The following is an 18,111-nucleotide window of genomic DNA, read 5'->3' as shown; positions in this document are numbered from 1 at the left end:
CGTTTTACTGGTCATTGCAATGTGAGGGTATCCCATGCCATGGTTTGATGTAGGACACCTAGAATTTTACTAGTCATTGCAATGTGAGGGTATCCCAGCCCATGGTGTGATGTAGGACACCTGGAGTTTTACTGGTCCTGGCGTTTTATGGGTCATTGCAATGTGAGGATATCCCAGCCCATGGTGTGATATAGAACACCTGGTGTTTTACTGGTCCTGGCGTTTTACTGGTCATTGCAATGTGAGGGTATCCCAGCCCATGGTTTGATGTAGGACACCTGGCGTTTTACTGGTCCTGGCGTTTTACTGGTCATTGCAATGTGAGGGTATCCCAGGCCATGGTTTGATGTAGGACACCTGGCATTTTACTGGTCATTGCAATGTGAGGGTATCCCAGCCCATGGTGTGATGTAGGACACCTGGCGTTTTACTGGTCCTGGTGTTTTATTGGTCATTGCAATGTGAGGGTATCCCAGCCCATGATTTGATGTAGGACACCTGGCGTTTTACTGGTCATTGCAATGTGAGGGTATCCCAGCCCATGATTTGATGTAGGACACCTGGCGTTTTACTGGTCATTGCAATGTGAGGGTATCCCAGCCCATGGTTTGATGTAGGACACCTGGCATTTTACTGGTCATTGCAATGTGAGGGTATCCCAGCCCATGATTTGATGTAGGACACCTGGCGTTTTACTGGTCATTGCAATGTGAGGGTATCCCATGCCATGGTTTGATGTAGGACACCTGGAATTTTACTAGTCATTGCAATGTGAGGGTATCCCAGCCCATGGTGTGATGTAGGACACCTGGAGTTTTACTGGTCCTGGCGTTTTATGGGTCATTGCAATGTGAGGATATCCCAGCCCATGGTGTGATATAGAACACCTGGTGTTTTACTGGTCCTGGCGTTTTACTGGTCATTGCAATGTGAGGGTATCCCAGCCCCTGGTTTGATGTAGGACACCTGGCGTTTTACTGGTCCTGGCGTTTTACTGGTCATTGCAATGTGAGGGTATCCCAGGCCATGGTTTGATGTAGGACACCTGGCATTTTACTGGTCATTGCAATGTGAGGGTATCCCAGCCCATGGTGTGATGTAGGACACCTGGCGTTTTACTGGTCCTGGCGTTTTACTGGTCATTGCAATGTGAGGGTATCCCAGCCCATGATTTGATGTAGGACACCTGGCGTTTTACTGGTCATTGCAATGTGAGGGTATCCCAGCCCATGGTTTGATGTAGGACACCTGGCATTTTACTGGTCATTGCAATGTGAGGGTATCCCAGCCCATGATTTGATGTAGGACACCTGGCGTTTTACTGGTCATTGCAATGTGAGGGTATCCCATGCCATGGTTTGATGTAGGACACCTGGAATTTTACTAGTCATTGCAATGTGAGGGTATCCCAGCCCATGGTGTGATGTAGGACACCTGGAGTTTTACTGGTCCTGGCGTTTTATGGGTCATTGCAATGTGAGGATATCCCAGCCCATGGTGTGATATAGAACACCTGGTGTTTTACTGGTCCTGGCGTTTTACTGGTCATTGCAATGTGAGGGTATCCCAGCCCATGGTTTGATGTAGGACACCTGGCGTTTTACTGGTCCTGGCGTTTTACTGGTCATTGCAATATGAGGGTATCCCAGCCCATGATTTGATGTAGGACACCAGCCGTTTTACTGGTCCTGGCGTTTTACTGGTCATTGCAATGTGAGGGTATCCCAGTCCATGGTGTGATGTAGGACACCTGGCATTTTACTGGTCATTGCAATGTGAGGGTATCCCAGCCCATGGTGTAATGCAGAACACCTGGCGTTTTACTGGTCCTGGCGTTTTACTGGTCATTGCAATCTGAGGGTGTCCCAGCCCATGGTGTGATGTAGAACACCTGGCGTTTTACTGGTCCTGGCATTTTACTGGTCATTGCAATGCGAGGGTATCCCAGCCCATGGTGTGATGTAGGACACCTGGCATTTTACTGGTCTTGGCATTTTACTGGTCATTGCAATGTGAGGGTATCCCAGCCCATGGTGTGATGTAGGACACCTGTCGTTTTACTGGTCCAGGCGTTTTACTGGTTATTGCAATGTGAGGGTATCCCAGCCCATGGTTTGATGTAGGACACCTGGTGTTTTACTGGTCCTGGCATTTTACTGGTCATTGCAATGTGAGGGTATCCCAACCCATGGTGTGATATAGAACACCTGGCGTTTTACTGGTCCTGGCGTTTTACTGTTCATTGCAATGTGAGGGTATCCCAGCCCATGGTGTGATGTAGAACACCTGGCGTTTTACTGGATATTGCAATGTGAGGGTATCCCAACCCATGGTGTGATATAGAACACCTGGTGTTTTACTGGTCCTGGCGTTTTAACGGTCATTGCAATGTGAGGGTATCCCATCCCATGGTGTGATGTAGGACACCTGGCGTTTTACTGGTCCTGGCGTTTTACTGGTCATTGCAATGTGAGGGTATCCCAGGCCATGATTTGATGTAGGACACCTGGCATTTTACTGGTCATTGCAATGTGAGGGTATCCCAGGCCATGGTTTGATGTAGGACACCTGGCATTTTACTGGTCATTGCAATGTGAGGGTATCCCAGCCCATGATTTGATGTAGGACACCTGGCATTTTACTGGTCATTGCAATGTGAGGGTATCCCAGGCCATGGTCTGATGTAAGACACCTGGCATTTTACTGGTCATTGCAATGTGAGGGTATCCCAGCCCATGGTGTGATGTAGAACACCTGGCGTTTTACTGGTCCTGGCGTTTTACTGGTCATTGCAATGTGAGGGTATCCCAGCCCATGGTGTGATGTAGAACACCTGGCATTTTACTGGGCCTGGCATTTTACTGGTCATTGCAATGTGAGGGTATCCCAGCCCATGGTGTGATGTAGAACACCTGGCGTTTTACTGGTCCTGGCGTTTTACTGGTCATTGCAATGTGAGGGTATCCCAGCCCATGGTTTGATGTAGGACACCTGGCGTTTTACTGGTCCTGGCATTTTACTGGTCATTGCAATGTGAGGGTATCCCAGCCCATGGTGTGATGTAGAACACCTTGCGTTTTACTGGTCCTGGCGTTTTACTGGTCATTCCAATGTGAGGGTATCCCAGCCCATGGTGTGATGTAGGACACCTGCCATTTTACTGGTCCTGGCGTTTTACTGGTCATTGCAATGTGAGGGTATCCCAGCCCTAGTTTGATATAGGACACTTGGCGTTTTACTGGTCATTGCAATGTGAGGGGATCCCAGCCCATGGTGTGATGTAGGACACCTGGCGTTTTACTGGTCATTGCAATGTGAGGGGATCCCTGCCCATGGTGTGATGTAGGACACCTGGCGTTTTACTGGTCATTGCAATGTGAGGGGATCCCAGCCCATGGTGTGATGTAGGACACCTGGCGTTTTACTGGTCATTGTGATGTGAGGATAAAAGCAAAAGCACAGTACTTACCTGCTTGGAAGTAAGTGATGACAGAATTAGGGACATTTTTCTCTAACTCTTTAAGAACAACTCTCATATTGAGTGCACTGATGTAACAACGTATACATCACAAAGCTTTTTCCCTGTACCAACCGGGCCTGGCACCACCTGTGCCATCAGTCTGTATACCTGGGCACAGTCACCACTGCTGCTCCAAAAAATAAATGTATTCTTCCTAACAGCAGACTTTGCGTAACATAAAACATCACAAAATGGCCAAGTCCCAAACTGGAAACATAGTGCCTTCTCCTTCCCAGGGATCTACTCTCCCTGTCTGGGCCGCCCCCTCTGGCAGTTGCGGAACATGTGGCACTGGCTTGCTGGTGGATGCGGGTCCTCAGATGACACAGTGGGACCAGGTGACCATGGCAACCAAATATCCCTCTATAGCTGAAGCTACGCGATTGGTGGCAACCAAGATCCCTGAATGCATGCCTGCCTCCTTGCTATGCTTCGAAAGCCAGTGCATAACTCGCTCAACTCTTCCTGGGTTACCCTGTGGCCTGAGCTACTCAGGAATAGCCTCTATGTTTTGCTGCAAGCCCGGGCTGCACACTGCTATGTCCCCTGACATACCAAGAAGGTCTTCACCCAGAGAGCTCCAGATGTATATGGGCTGAGTGTACACTGTGACTCTATGTTGCTGCAAGCCCGGGCTGCACTCTGCTACGTCCCCTGACATACCAAGAAGGTCTTCACCCAGAGTGCTCCAGATGTATATGGGCTGGGTGCACACCGTGACTCTATGTTGCTGCAAGCCCGGGCTGCACTCTGCTACGTCCTCTGACATACCAAGAAGGTCTTCACCCAGAGAGCTCCAGATGTATATGGGCTGGGTGTACACTGTGACTCTATGTTGCTGCAAGCCCGGGCTGCACTCTGCTATGTCCCCTGACATACCAAGAAGGTCTTCGCCCAGAGTGCTCCAGATGTATATGGGCTGGGTGCACACCGTGACTCTATGTTGCTGCAAGCCCGGGCTGCACTCTGCTATGTCCCCTGACATACCAAGAAGGTCTTCACCCAGAGAGCTCCAGATGTATATGGGCTGGGTGTACACTGTGACTCTATGTTGCTGCAAGCCCGGGCTGCACTCTGCTATGTCCCCAGACATACCAAGAAGGTCTTCGCCCAGAGTGCTCCAGATGTATATGGGCTGGGTGCACACCGTGACTCTATGTTGCTGCATCTCGTCCTACCAGGTTGTAAAAGGGGTTGTGCAGGGCCAGTTGGAGCATGCCATCCTCCCCGCACATCTGAGTGTACTGAGTCTTGCTGTGGAAGAGTGGTGGGAGGGGTGGGTAGTGTGTTAGTGCGTGGCACCTTCTGTACCACTTGATCCCAAATCTCCCTCCTCACTCTGGAATACCTGAGCTGTAAATTGCAGTTCCTGTGCTTATCATCTCCCTCAAATGGCGGCATGTTGGGGTCCTCCTCTTCACAAGGGCGAACCTGTCCCACTGCACCTGTGTTGGAAATGGAAACATGTTTAATGTTGGAGTCAATCGCTTTCTGCATATGTTGGCACCAATTACATGTCATTACAATTCTGGACCACAATTGTATCCTACAATGGTGAGGTTCCAGAATCCTGCAATTGCTCATTTATGCAGGCCTGTCATTCACACATCTCTTTACCTGGCCCTGCTGGGTTGGATGTCCATGTGCCATTACACGTATTTTGGATGGATGTTGCGTAACTCGACATGATGAACTTGGCTACATTTCGTCCTAGTACACTTTGAGGATTGGGGACTATACAAGCAGAGTCAGCACAGGGCCCTCTTGTGAGGTACATACTACAGCATGCACTATGTGGGGCACATCCATTGGCTGCACTATTTCCACACTCTGATGCACATCTGCTTTCCACAGCACCCGCACAGCATCCCTGACATGATTGATGTCTCATGTGATGCAGATGCAGCAGTGTGGGGTTCACACATGCATGCAGGCTTCCGCCTCCTTCACCTTTGAGGTTGTTCTCGGCTGGTGGGCCTCCCCCTGTGGCACTGGCATGGCTGCAGAGAGCTGCCAGTTTCTCCTTTGCCCGCCTCTTTGTGTCTCTCAACCCTTTCTTTATCTCTGTGGAGGTGCTGTAGACAATTCTGCCCATAGGACATTTTTTACTGCAATGCTGCCCCTTTGCCCATGCAGGGTCAACGGGGTGCCCCCGTGCTCTGTCTTGCAATTGAGAATGAAATCCGGGTCCTCTGGCGTATAGTTCCTGGCACAACGTCCCTTGTCACCATTGCTCCCACCCTCTTTGTCTTGGGTTTACTGGGTTGTGGTGGCTCTGGGTGTGGATTTCTCTCTGACAACTGCTGTCCTTGAGCTGATTCCCCTGTGTTTCTGAAGATAGTTCTATGCATGTTTGCCATATCACAATGTGCATGTTTTTGAGGCAACATCATTCTCTTTACGGCATTTGCGATTCTTTTGTGTGCATCTGACATAGGCTCTTCTTATTTATTTATACATTTATAGAGTGCTCTAAACCCGTAGGCATCAAGGTGCTAGTAGCAAAAACGGTTGCAAGACAGGCATTTGACAGTAGAAGACTGGCAGGGTTATAGATTCAAGGAGGGTGGGGGCTTAGGTAAGAAGCAAGATTCTCAGATGTTTACTGAAGGTCCAGTACGATTGCTCAGATCTCAAGGCCAGAGGTAGGGAGTTCCAGAGTTTCGCTGCAATGACCAGGAAACTAGCTCTAAATCTGGCTGTGATGGGATGGTGAGCGTAAGCTGAATGAGTAGGTATGGTCTGCTTGCATTGATGAGTTCCGTGGTGTGGGTCGCTGATGATGCAATACCATTGACCTGTCGTTATGTTATTTTATGTTATATGTTATGTTATGTTAACAGCAATTATAAAGTGCAAACAGTCACCTGAAGACATCCTGGCGCTATACCCTTAGACGTATGCAGTCAGACTGACAGAGTCAAGGGTCTAAGGATAGGGGTCATGTGGGAACTGAAGGGGAGATGAAGCAATTCTCTAGCTGCCATGTTCTGCAACAACTGGAGACAATGGTGTAAGTAAATCGGTAGAGCAAGGTAGAGCGCGTTGCAATAGTCTATTCCACTTGTCACTAAAGAGGAGACTACAGGAGCGTGGAATTTAGTAGGAATGTAGGGAAGGACCTTACTAAGGATCCTAAGCTTGAAATGTCCCTTTTGACAAGTACATGCCACCTACTCAGACATAATGGGGCCGAGATTTGAATGTCGTCCTAGAAGATGGAGGAGGCTGGCAGAGGAAAGGGGCACAAGCTAACAAGCCAGAAATCCGAAGTCCAGAATAAAGAAAGATGAGCAGAGCCAACAAACAGTACCTCTTTCTTCTCTCCGTTCAACTTCAGCCAAATCCTGGCCATCCATCCACCCACCACCTCTAGGCAACCCTTAAGCCAAACAGCCGTATCAGGATGTGACAGATCAAGCCGCAGAATAATCTGTGTGTCGTCGGCATAGGAGTAGCATAGGAAGGCATGTGAGTAGATGATGCCAAGAAGAGGCTTGATATAAATGTTGAACAGGATAGGGGACAATGCAGAGCCCTGTGGGACCCGGCATAACAGAGGCACTGGTTTATAATGAAAATGTGGCAGGGAGACGGACAGTGAATGTCCCGCCGAAAAGAAAGTAAATCAGACAAGCACCTAACCAGATAAACCAGCAGATTAGAACAGGATTAGAGCTGAGAGACCAAGGTGAGAAAGTCCACAGTATCAAATGCAGCCGATAGGTCTAATAAAATCAGGGCTCCCACTGCGCCCTGGTCTACTAAGCGCGCTAAATCATAAACTACTGATACAAAGATAGAGTCAGTGCCTCGGCCTTGGCGGAAACCTGACTGAAAGATGATTCAAGATAGGAACTCAGAAGAGGAGAAATCAAGGATTTACGAGAGTAGGTTTTAGTTTATTAGGAATGACGCTAGAAGAGGCTGAGTCATTGACTGCGCTCGCCAGCCATGGGACAATCTCACTGACTCATCTTTCAAAATGGAGAACGGGATTGGGTCAAGCGATGATGTAGATTTTAACCCATTAATAGCAGAAAGTATATCTTCAGCAGTGAAGGTTGGGGAGGTGGACCAGTCGGCACTGGGTTTGATCTCAGTAAGAGAAGAGTCAGATGGCATAGAAGGAGAGCAGCTCATTTGCTCTTGATGCACTTTCGCTTTCTTAAATGTCACTGGGCATAGTAAGATCGTTGTTTTCTCTTTTTTCTTTGTGTTCTCCCTTGTTCCCTTCCCTTTTTGCTTGCTCACACTCTGAAACACTTGTGAACGAGTGCAATATAAATAAAATATCATTTCATTTCATTTATACCAGTTTTGTTCCGTATAGCAGTGATCTTTGCTTCAAAGAATTTGGACAAAGAGTTGCAGCGCTCCTGTGAAAGAGTAAAGCTTGAGTGAGACTTGTATTGCGAGGCCAGAGATTGAACTACCTCAAAAAGAGCTTTGGTTTGATTTGTAGCACGCTCAACCTTTTCACTGAAGAAAAGTTGTTTTGTGGACAGCATAGGTTTTTGGTAATTAACAGTGGCAAAGCGAAAGAGGACTGTATTAGCTAGTTGATAGTCGGTCCTCCAGTTCCTCTCTGCGCAAAACCTTAAGGGCTTTAAGTTCATCTGTGTGCCTGGGTTCAGACCAGAGGTTTTTCCGTAAGGCACTGCTTAGAAGTATCAAGAGTACCAGCCGCAGAGTTAAGTGCAAGGGACAGGGTAGTCAAGGAGCAATCATTGGTCGCTGTATAATGATTGGAAATCTGAGAGCTAAGATTCTGATGGGAGATAGAGTGCCAGCAACGTTTCCAAATGAACTGTCTAGGAATGGATGGAAGAGAAACCTCCAAAAGTACTGGAAAAATGCACAACCATATGGTCAGACCAAATTACAGGAAGTGCTGAAATACAGAGATAAGGGCTTTCGGGGCAAAAATAAAGTCAAGGGTATTGATGCTTTTGAAAGGTGACCTGCTGAGAAAGCCCAAGATCCAACATCATTGACAGAAAGTGGGATACTTGATTTCCATTGGGCTTATTGGTCGGAAGATTAAAGTCACCAGCAATGATGAGATTAGAATATTTAGGCCGAAGATCAGCTACAAATGCAGGAAACTCATTACAAAACACAGGATCATGACCTGGAGGGCTCTAAACTAAGAGAACAAATAAAGTAGTCGTGGTAGAGACTGGGATATGAGTTAAAAGACCTTCCATGTTCAATGAATGGTTAATTTGAATGGCGGTCACAGTAGGCGAGGGTGGCATCCAAGTGTACACCCAGTGTCTTCACTATTGGAGGGATGGGGATCGTGATACGGCCAATGGTGAAGGAGCATCATGATGGGTTACGATTATTCAGCATAGCTGGAGATCCAACAAGAAGAATTACAATTTTTTCATCGTTGAGGCAGAGTAAATGAGGGACTATCCAGGACTGGATAGTCTGGTGCACAGCGGTAAGTGTGACAGTCGGCTTAGTAGCCTCCTGAGAGGGGAAGGAGTATTTGGGTATCATCTGCCTAGTTGGTGTAGGATATGCCGTGGGTGTCCAGGAGGTCGAATAAGGGTTTAGTGAAAATGCTGTCGCAGGGAACAGGCGATGGGGAAGCAGATACATTTCCCACAAAGACTCTCATGGTTCTATCATCCAGGAAGGAAGTGATCTAACTAGTTGCTTCCGGCAAGGAGGATTACTGGCAGAGGATATTGTGGTCTACCAGGTCGAAAGCTGCAGAAAGGTCTAAGAGCAATAAGAGCACAGGCTTGCATGCGTCTTTGAGCTTGTTGAGCTGTTTTTTTAGATCAAGCAGAGCTGATTCCGTGGGCGGAAGCCTGATTGGCGAATTCCGAGGATACAGTTGGACTTGAGTTATTTCTGGATAGAGGCTGCTCGATCCAGAATCTATAAGAGGAATGGGACAGTGGTGATGGGGCAGTAGTTGGTAGGAATAGAATGGTCCAGAATAGTTTTTTTGAGAAGAGGATGGACCCAGGCTTCCTTAAAACCTGGTGGGTACCTAGCAGGCATTGAATGAGTTGTTAATAATAGCTGTGATAAAGGGTGAAAGAGAGTCTGTGCAGTCCTCCATGACTGAGGCAGGGCAGAATTCTCCTTTGCATTCAGATGGTTTCAGGCCTTTCTTCATCAGTTACCAGGTTAAAGCGAAATGGCGGTCAGTCTTGAGGAGTGAGTGAGGGAGGGATGTTGCGGGTATGTTGTGCATTGAGGCTGATAGCGTCTTGTTTAAGTTTGATTTTCTTCTGAAGTGTGGAGATTTATTCTAGGAGAGCGTTTTGGATGTTGGTGCACCAGGCAGCATCTTGGTTGAGGTTAGTTGGGGGAAAGTGGGGGATTCTACCTCTCGCAGGATGGTGAAGAGCTCACGTGTGTTGGATTTAGCATTGGAGATTCTGGTTTTGTTAGTGGTACTTTTAGCCTGTAGTATAGCCTGTTTGTATTCTTTTGCTAAAGTGAAGAAGTGGGATTTGTTGGTGTGTTCCTCCATTTAATCTCGGACTTGCGTTTCTTGGAGCGGAGGGCTCAGATGTTGCGGGTGAATCACGAGTTTAGGTGCATGGTAGGTTTGGGCTTACGTAGGACAAGGGGGCGATAGTGTCAACTGCATGAGTGATAGTTTTATTAAATTGGCTGACCAGGATGGATGGATTAGTGTGTGGGGTCTGTGCTAGTTGCAGCTCTCCCAGCAGTGGTAGAATCTGGGCTTTACTTAGGGTACGAGAGCTGCAGACTAGAGTTGGAGGCAGGGGTAGGGCAGTTTGTGTGGGTGGATTGATGATAGGAATGGTGAAGGATATAACGTGGTGATCTGTCCAGGGACAGGGAAGGTTAGAAAGAATTGAAGCCCAGCAATTGAGGTTTACTAGCCAGTCCAAGGATCGGCCTTTGGCGTGAGTGGGTGTCACTATACATTGTGTGAGTCCTAGGGCATTAAGGGAGTTGGCTAGGGATGAGGCATTAGTGTCTTCCATACGTTGAGACTTAGGTTAAGGTCACCAAGGAGTATACGTTTCAATGTGGGCTTGATGTTGGTGAAGAGAACGTGCAGGAGGTCCTCTTCGAATGATAGTGGCGGGTCAGGGGGCGATAGATGATGTGCATTGTGATGGTGGAGGTGTTGGAGAGTTTTAGTTTGGTGGAGAATATGTAAAAATTAGGCATGGGGGTAGTGCTGAATTCTCTGATGGGGAGGGTCTCCCTCTCAATCACTGCTATTCTCCCCACCGCCTCTGTTGTCCTATCTGTCTTTCCGGAAGATGGTATATCCGAGTGGGATAGCGATGGACAGAGCTGGTCCAGAGGTGGCGTGTAGCCAGGTTTCGGAAATAGCTAGAAGGTCCAGATTGTTAGAGGTGATGAGGTCTAGTATGGCCAGGGGTATACCAGGATAGACCTGGCATCGACTAAGGCGCACTTGTGTAGTGGGGCAGGTGAGTTATGCAGGCTGAAGTTGACGGTGCTGGTAAGCTTATGGCTGGAGGAGTAGTTCAGTGGTGGGGCAGGTGAAGCAGTGTTAGGTAGAATCTGATTGGAGTTCATTTTTGGAGGACTGGGGGTGGTGCGTGGTTGGTTAGCATTGCAGCTGGAGACACGGGGGGGCCTGCACATAGGAACTTGTTCCTGAGCAGCAGTATGGTGGGTAGGGAGTTGGGTGTGCATTGAGGCGTGGTTTGCGTGGCAAGTCGGGCTAGCCTTAGGAGACTTAGGCATGGTAAATGGGTGATTTCTGCTGAGTGTGGGTCTATTGTTACGTTAGGGAGGAATGGGGCTGAGGGGATGGCTGCTGGGATGCACTTTGTTGTAAATGCTGGAGCCCATGGAGTGAGAAATTAAGCTGGTGGAATCGCAGAGTCAGAAGGTAGAAGTTTGGGTAGAAAACGAATTGCCGTGTAGGAAGAGGCAGATTTGACATATACCTTTGATGCTGGTCATGCGGGCAGCCTTCCCGGCCCAGACACGCAGTTGAGGCCTTAGAAATAGGCCTTTGAATTATGTCTGCTCTGCCAGCCGGTGGATCGTAGTGGCGTCCTTTCCAGGAGCAACAGACCAATCAGGAGACTCGGCTGAGGGGGCCTTGAAATCAACTGCTCCACAGCTTCGGAAGCCTGGGGGCCTCAGTGGCCATGCTGGAGTGGCGCTGAGGCATCTGTGGTGTTATGACAATCCCTGCACAGCGGTCTGGGAGGGAACAATCTCCTGATGGAAGGGGCTGGTTAGGGCCCCAAGCCTAGACAGGCAGTTGAGACCTTAAAAGCAGGCCTTTGAGTGAGGCTGTTGCTTGAGATGCGCCATTTATTTCATTATTTGGGCTAATTTTGTGTTATTTAGCACATTGCTGTGTGAAGTGCATTTTCGGGGGCACTTTGTGGATTCTTGTGGCGCAATTTGATGCGCGATGGCGCAGGCGCATCTTTGCGATATCATGCATCTCATTGAGATATGCATACTTTTGGGAATCTGACCCAGTCAGAAAAAGATAAGAGAAGCATGGAATACAGATGTTTGACTTTTGGTTGTAGCCTAGATTCTACACTTTCTGAATGTTTCAAGACAATAAACCATGCTCTAATTCCAGATAATTAACTTCTTTAAGTTCGTAGAAGCGATGTGCTAATCATTGTCCTCAGAACATGCAGCAGTTGGCACTGACAGCCGCTAGCTCCACACTACTGTTGTAAGTTCTCTACAATGTGGAAAACCACACGGACAGGTGCACAATCTGATGGCTGGATGGTTGTGTGTGTGTTATTGCACTGTTCTCGTTCTTGCTCCTCTCTCCATGCATTAATGACATTATTGCCCTCCTTACTGTCTTCCATCTGAGACCACCGCCCTTATCCTCTAGAGCTGTTTCTTTATCATTAAAATGCATGTATTTATTCTTTGCAGATTTGCCACCAGTGTGCTCCCCCACCTGCTCCAAGGATGCCATCTGCAAAGAAAACAACACTTGTCTATGCAGGCCCTTCTATGAAGGCGATGGAATCACATGCACAGGTGACTTTATTTCCATTCTGGGGCCACACTGGCATTGCTCTGTGCCCGTTCTGTTTGGATTAACCCTTTCCCCTTCCTTGCTAAGCCGACATTTAATGATATGGTATCCTTGAGCATGGTCACGAAGATCCCCTGGTTTAGATGTGTGAAATAATAACCCATGGGGACAATGACACTTGTTACTTGCGTTCTCCTAATACCTGGTCTAGAAATTGTTTATCTTCAATACTCTAAGAAAGACAGAGATTGTTCTTAACCCACTGTTTAAAATGTAAATCGTTTGTGAATATTAAACCCTCATTGACAAAAGCAATTGGTGTTGAGGGCTGTATCCTTTTGACAAGAGCCAATGTTTTTTCCATAGTCAGCTGTCATGAAAGTGCCAGGGGTAACGACTGCTGTCTTTGTGATGATCTTTCTAACAAAACTATTGGACATTTACCTTTTTTCGGCCCTTGATATAATGCGGAAGGAAAAGGGAATACGTTCAGCCACCACTTCACGTTTACAGTGTACTCGACCACAATGAGGGGTTTGCGTTACTTTCAAAGATGATACCACTGCAAATGAATCTGAATACTGTCACGGTGTGCACCGAATATGGACACAACACAAGACATGGAGTTTGAAATAACCCAAGAGGTAGGCTTGAGTTCATTAGCATCAGTGCTCTCCCAAGTACTCGGGGCTCACTACAGGAGAATTTGGAGACGAGGTCACAAGGCTTAGCAGAGTCCCCAGTGCTCTTCCAGAAACCTAAGACAGAGGTGGCCCTCTTTCAACAACACTCTCTCAGGGGTTCAGGGATGGGGGGTTCACTGTCAGCATAGCACCTCGTTCTAGGGTCCTGGTCCCAGGATACTCCCATCCTTGATACCACTATATAAGCCTCCCCCTCTCTCTCTATGCAATTGCGCCATCTTGTACCTTCTTCCACCTCTGAAGTTTGCCAAGTAGGGGTGCTTAATATCCCCTCCTTGCACCTCAGGTCTTGTAACTCTATCTCCCTCTTTAGATGTTCTCTGTCCTCCTCCCCAGGTGCTATACCTCCTCCTCCTCTACGTATGGCTTCCCTCGCCAGCCTCTGTCAGGATAGCGCCTGTCTAGCACCCGGTTCAGGTTCTGGTGATATTGATCTGAAGACTAGATAGCTGAATATCCTTGGCACGAAGAGATAAAGACGTCCACTGTACAGGGAACCTCAGGAGACCTCCAGGACACAAAGAAAAAAGGATTTGGCGGGAGTCACTGCGATGAGGCTGCGTGGCTTCTCCTGAGACTGGAAGTCTGAAAATGCATGAGCAGGCGCCTTGTATTGCAAGTTGAAGATTCTCCAAGTTCCGAGAATGCACTCAGAATGGTGACAGCTGCAGTGAGGTAGCCCGGGAGAGAGCTGGTAAATCTGCTGGGTGGTCCGGGGACACTTCCTTAGCACATAGTAAATCCAGCCTTAAGATGGTTTGGGACCTTGTGCCTTACAGTCACCAGTACCAAAGTTATACTTTTCAATTAGGCTTCCTATGTGGTTGGACGATGCCAGTGGTTGTGATTCGAAGTTCAAAAAGTAAAGGAAAGTTCAGGTAAGTAACTCTCTCAATCCTCCTACACTGTGATAGGTCTAGGAAGGGATCCTTGACAAGATTACCACCAACCTAAAGTCTGGAAGGGGAGAGATCGGGACATTACTTTACACCCCTGTAACCTTACGAAAGACAGGGGTGAGGGAAACAGGTATGTTAACTTACCCCCCTGACTCCGATTTCTCCAGAGACCAGTGCTGAGGTTCTGGATTCCGTTGGAAACACAATCTTCTGTGCTTGGTCCGGTCGAGGGTGGCCCAGCGGTCGTGGGTCCAGAGGTCATTTTCGATGCAGGATTTAGTTTTCGTCGGTCACAGTGCTTGATTCTCGGTACCAGGTCCGCCTAGCTGAACACCATTGTGAAGAAAAGATGAAGACTTCTGCAAAGTCAGGACACATCCGTGGAGCGAAGAAAATAGATTACTACGGGAATCACCACAGTCATGTGGTGACAGTTGACCATCAATGGACAAACAAGGGAGCTGGCTCTGCACGGCTCCCATTGATGCAAGAAAAAAAAATGTAGGAGCAGGCATCTTGTAGAACAAGCTTCATATCCTCCAAGTTCCAAGGATACACTTGAAATGTTAGTGGCTGCAGCAAGGTAGCACAGGAGAAAGCTACAATCTGCGGACGTGAGCTGTTGTGCCCGACAGGTTTGACTTGCCAGGTGCAACGTCAGCCGCCCAGTTTTGACTGAAGCACTGGCACCGTTAACAACGGTGCCTTTGCTTCTGCCTCCCCACTCCCATGGAGTCCTATGGGACTCCACAGGAATGTGGAACACCATTTTCTGGTGCCTGACATCCCGGGCTGCTGGCACTTGTAATGTCCCGGTGGCACTGGGATATTAGGCGCCAGAAAAGTGGTACGAATCTGGCGGCAACCCGCCAGACTTGTAATGAGGCCCATTGGCCCTTATTACAGGGTTGCCCGGGATACCAGCAAAGTGTCCCTACTGTTACTGGCACTTGATATCCAGTTATTACCAGTAATTCTGGCATTAATTTGCTGGTTGCTGGTAGGGGCCTGATTTACAGCTGGTTCTTGGCTGGAAGTAAAGCAGTGCCCCATCAGCAAACTTGTGTTATGCCAGTCCAGTAAAGTTGTGTTTTGCCAGTCCAGTAAAATAGCTGGCACCGGAATTACCAGCAATTTCACCGTCAATATTTCCAGACCGGCAAAACTGTAATGACCCCCATAGTCTCTCAGTGCTGATAGTCTTATGGACTGATCAGTTTCCCCATAAGACTGAGCAAAAAGCGAAAAGGGATTTACTTACTTCCAAAAGAAAGGGTGTCTCATAGAAAAAAGAAAATCTTTCCTAACACGGGTCCTTCAGGTATTTCCCATTTTGGAGTCCCAAAAGACTCCGGCGTTATCACTAATTACCACATGCAGGAAATCTTCTCCACACAAAACTAGGTGGATTTTATGAGTTTCACTTTGAAACTCTAAATTTTACGTTGTGATAAAAGTGGCGAGAATCCCAACACAGTACCTAACTCTTATTGAAGCACAAAGTGTCCAATATTTGGAATTGTGTACAAAATGATGTGCAACGTATGATCCAGTCAAAAGGTTTTAAGATTTGATGGTGGTGCAGTCATCTTTCTCCCAGTGGGAGGAGTTAGACCCTGCTCAGGCGCAGAAAATACATTTCCCAGAGTGATGGTGCTGTATTGGAGTTTGGGTATACTGTCAAACTGTCTTGGTGCATACGGGCAGAGATGGGCTTACCTTTGGCACAGGCATGACACAGTTACAATCCCTTCCCTACTATTGCGCAGGGCTGGGAAGACACATGATCAGTTGGAGAAGGGCGTATAGCCTGTGAACTATGCTAAAGAGCTCCAGAATGAATAGCAAGGTAGCGTTTAAAGTCTACCATGCAGAAATACCAGTGCTAGCAGAGGAAAACATTATGAAATAACAACATGGATTCTTAGGTTTGTCTTGCTGATCAGTTTGCAATCTGAGGATTAAAGTGCAACCAGTCTACCACTGCGCTTGGTGTTCCCAGACCTACCCGGCCCACCTGCACTTGCCCCTTTGGGGCCCCTCCTCCTACACTAGCCTGGCTGGGACTTCCCCCCTTGAGCCCTTACAGCCCAGTACCCCTCACGTAGCACGGGGACCTTCTTTTCCCTGCACTCTGCTTTCCCCTGTACTCCCCTGGCACTCGCTCAACCCACAGGCCCTTTCGCCCTGACGGGCACTTCCCCCGTCCCCTCTCTCCTGCACTTCTTGTCACTGCGCTTACACGACCCGAATGTCACAAGGCCCAGTAGGATGGTTTGTCTTTGTCATCTCGGTTACCTCCCCCCCTCGTCTTGTTGTACCTTTAAGCACTTTGTGTATAGGCGCATTATAAATACCCAATAAATAAAAATAAAAGTTCAACTATGTACATACTGGAATCAAAAAATATTGTTACATAGAAACAGCAAGTCATTTTCGGAATAATTATTGGGTCAATTCTGTCTTTCTAGATTCACTAACAGAAAGGGTGGTTTTGGTGAGTAGCTCACTCTAAGAAACGAAAAAGTCTTTACCTTCTGAACTGCACGGGCACCCTCCCTTCTGGTTCCTTAGATTGTTACTCACCAAGTCGTCCTGAGATCTCTGGGTACTGAATGTCACCGACTGGTCTTTCCCACTGCAAGAATCCATTATACGTAAAAGCATTATCACTTATACCGAGCCCGCTACAGCCAATGTGGACCCCCGATGATGAGGCTTGTTCCAGTCCATGCATAATGGGGTCCACAGCAAGATGTCCAGACCAGAATCATCGGTACAATGAAAAGGGTGGGGTGAGCGGAACTGTAAAATAGTGACTAGAGGCAAGTACAACAGGTAAGACAGGAAGATGACAAACGGTGAGATTATAAAAGTATTTTAGCTAAAATGTTTGCAATGAGACTGGTTGAGATGTTCCCACATCGGATTCATTAATAAGAACCAGACAGTTTTTATCTGGGGGAGGAACAGCTCTGAAAATATGAAAGAATTGATTCATATAAAATAGCGCTGACCCAGTGGCTGCCATAGGTGTAAACCGGGAGAAAGTATTTGACAGGGTATGTGTTGGGCCTATTGATGCTCAGTGCTGCTAAGGTTTCGCTTTGGCCCCGTTTCTTAAAGCTGGTTAAAGAACTAGATAGTGAGGTGTCTCCACAGATTCAAGTTAATGGGGTATGATCAGAGGAAATTCCTATTGACGGGGTACAAGACAAGGCTGCCCGCTAAAGCCCTGGAGGCTCTGGTGTGCACGATGGGCTAATGAGGTATAGTAAACGGTGACTGTGTATCAAAGCTCTTATTATATGCCGATGGTCGCTTGATTCGTATGTGAAACCCTGAGAACGCTTTCCCTCACTTTAATACCTCACAAGAGGTGGACAAAACTCCATCCGACTCCCTGGGGGAGATTGGTGCCATCAAGATGACTTGGCCAAGAGCCTTTATTTCTAATGGATTGTGTCCTCCCATGGATTCCTCATCTTAGATATTTATTTTCCTGCTTTGCAGCTCTCAGAAAACTTTTTCCCAGCAGGGGTGTCATGCGCACAGGTGTCGATGACCGTCGAGTCATCATCTTCATGACCGGATGTGATGTAGATGTGGGTGCATATAGCCTGCTCTGAGCCCCGTGACCTCAGTTCCTTTTTTCCACATGCCCAGCACGCTATTCAGGAACTTCGCCTCAGAAAAATTATCTGACACATTTACTTAAAAAAAATTCCTTTGAATCTTAGATTACTTCATCATGTCTAATACGAAAACCTCCGCTTCCAAAAACTGCAGTGATTGCGGCGCACAAATGTCACTCACCGATCCTCATCATGGCAGATTGTGGCTTGTATCAAGTTATGGCACCTAAAGCCTTAAAGGAGAGAGTGTCCGAATTGGCCCTTCGGTAGCTCGTCTTCGAAGTCCCCAAATACGACAGTTTCAAAGCAGAGACCTGACAAAAAGAGCACCACAGCCAATAAA

The 18,111-nt window shown here is 47.6% G+C and overlaps 1 protein-coding gene across 1 annotated transcript in view; it reads left to right on the top strand.

Moving 5' to 3' along the window:
• Positions 1-18,111, top strand: part of STAB2 (stabilin 2) — a 1,783,079-nt gene that overhangs the window by 1,508,081 nt on the left and 256,887 nt on the right. Inside the window, exon 58 of the mRNA XM_069629923.1 lies at positions 12,425-12,532. Coding sequence (XP_069486024.1) covers positions 12,425-12,532 — 108 coding nt within the window. The remainder of the gene's footprint in view (positions 1-12,424; positions 12,533-18,111) is intronic.

This window comes from Ambystoma mexicanum, chromosome 12, assembly GCF_040938575.1.
Source record: "Ambystoma mexicanum isolate Mex_15411 chromosome 12, UKY_AmexF1_1, whole genome shotgun sequence".
Classification (NCBI taxonomy): Eukaryota; Metazoa; Chordata; class Amphibia; order Caudata; family Ambystomatidae; genus Ambystoma; species Ambystoma mexicanum.
Note: the sequence above shows the minus strand (reverse complement) of the source record. Positions and strands in the feature narration are given on the sequence as shown.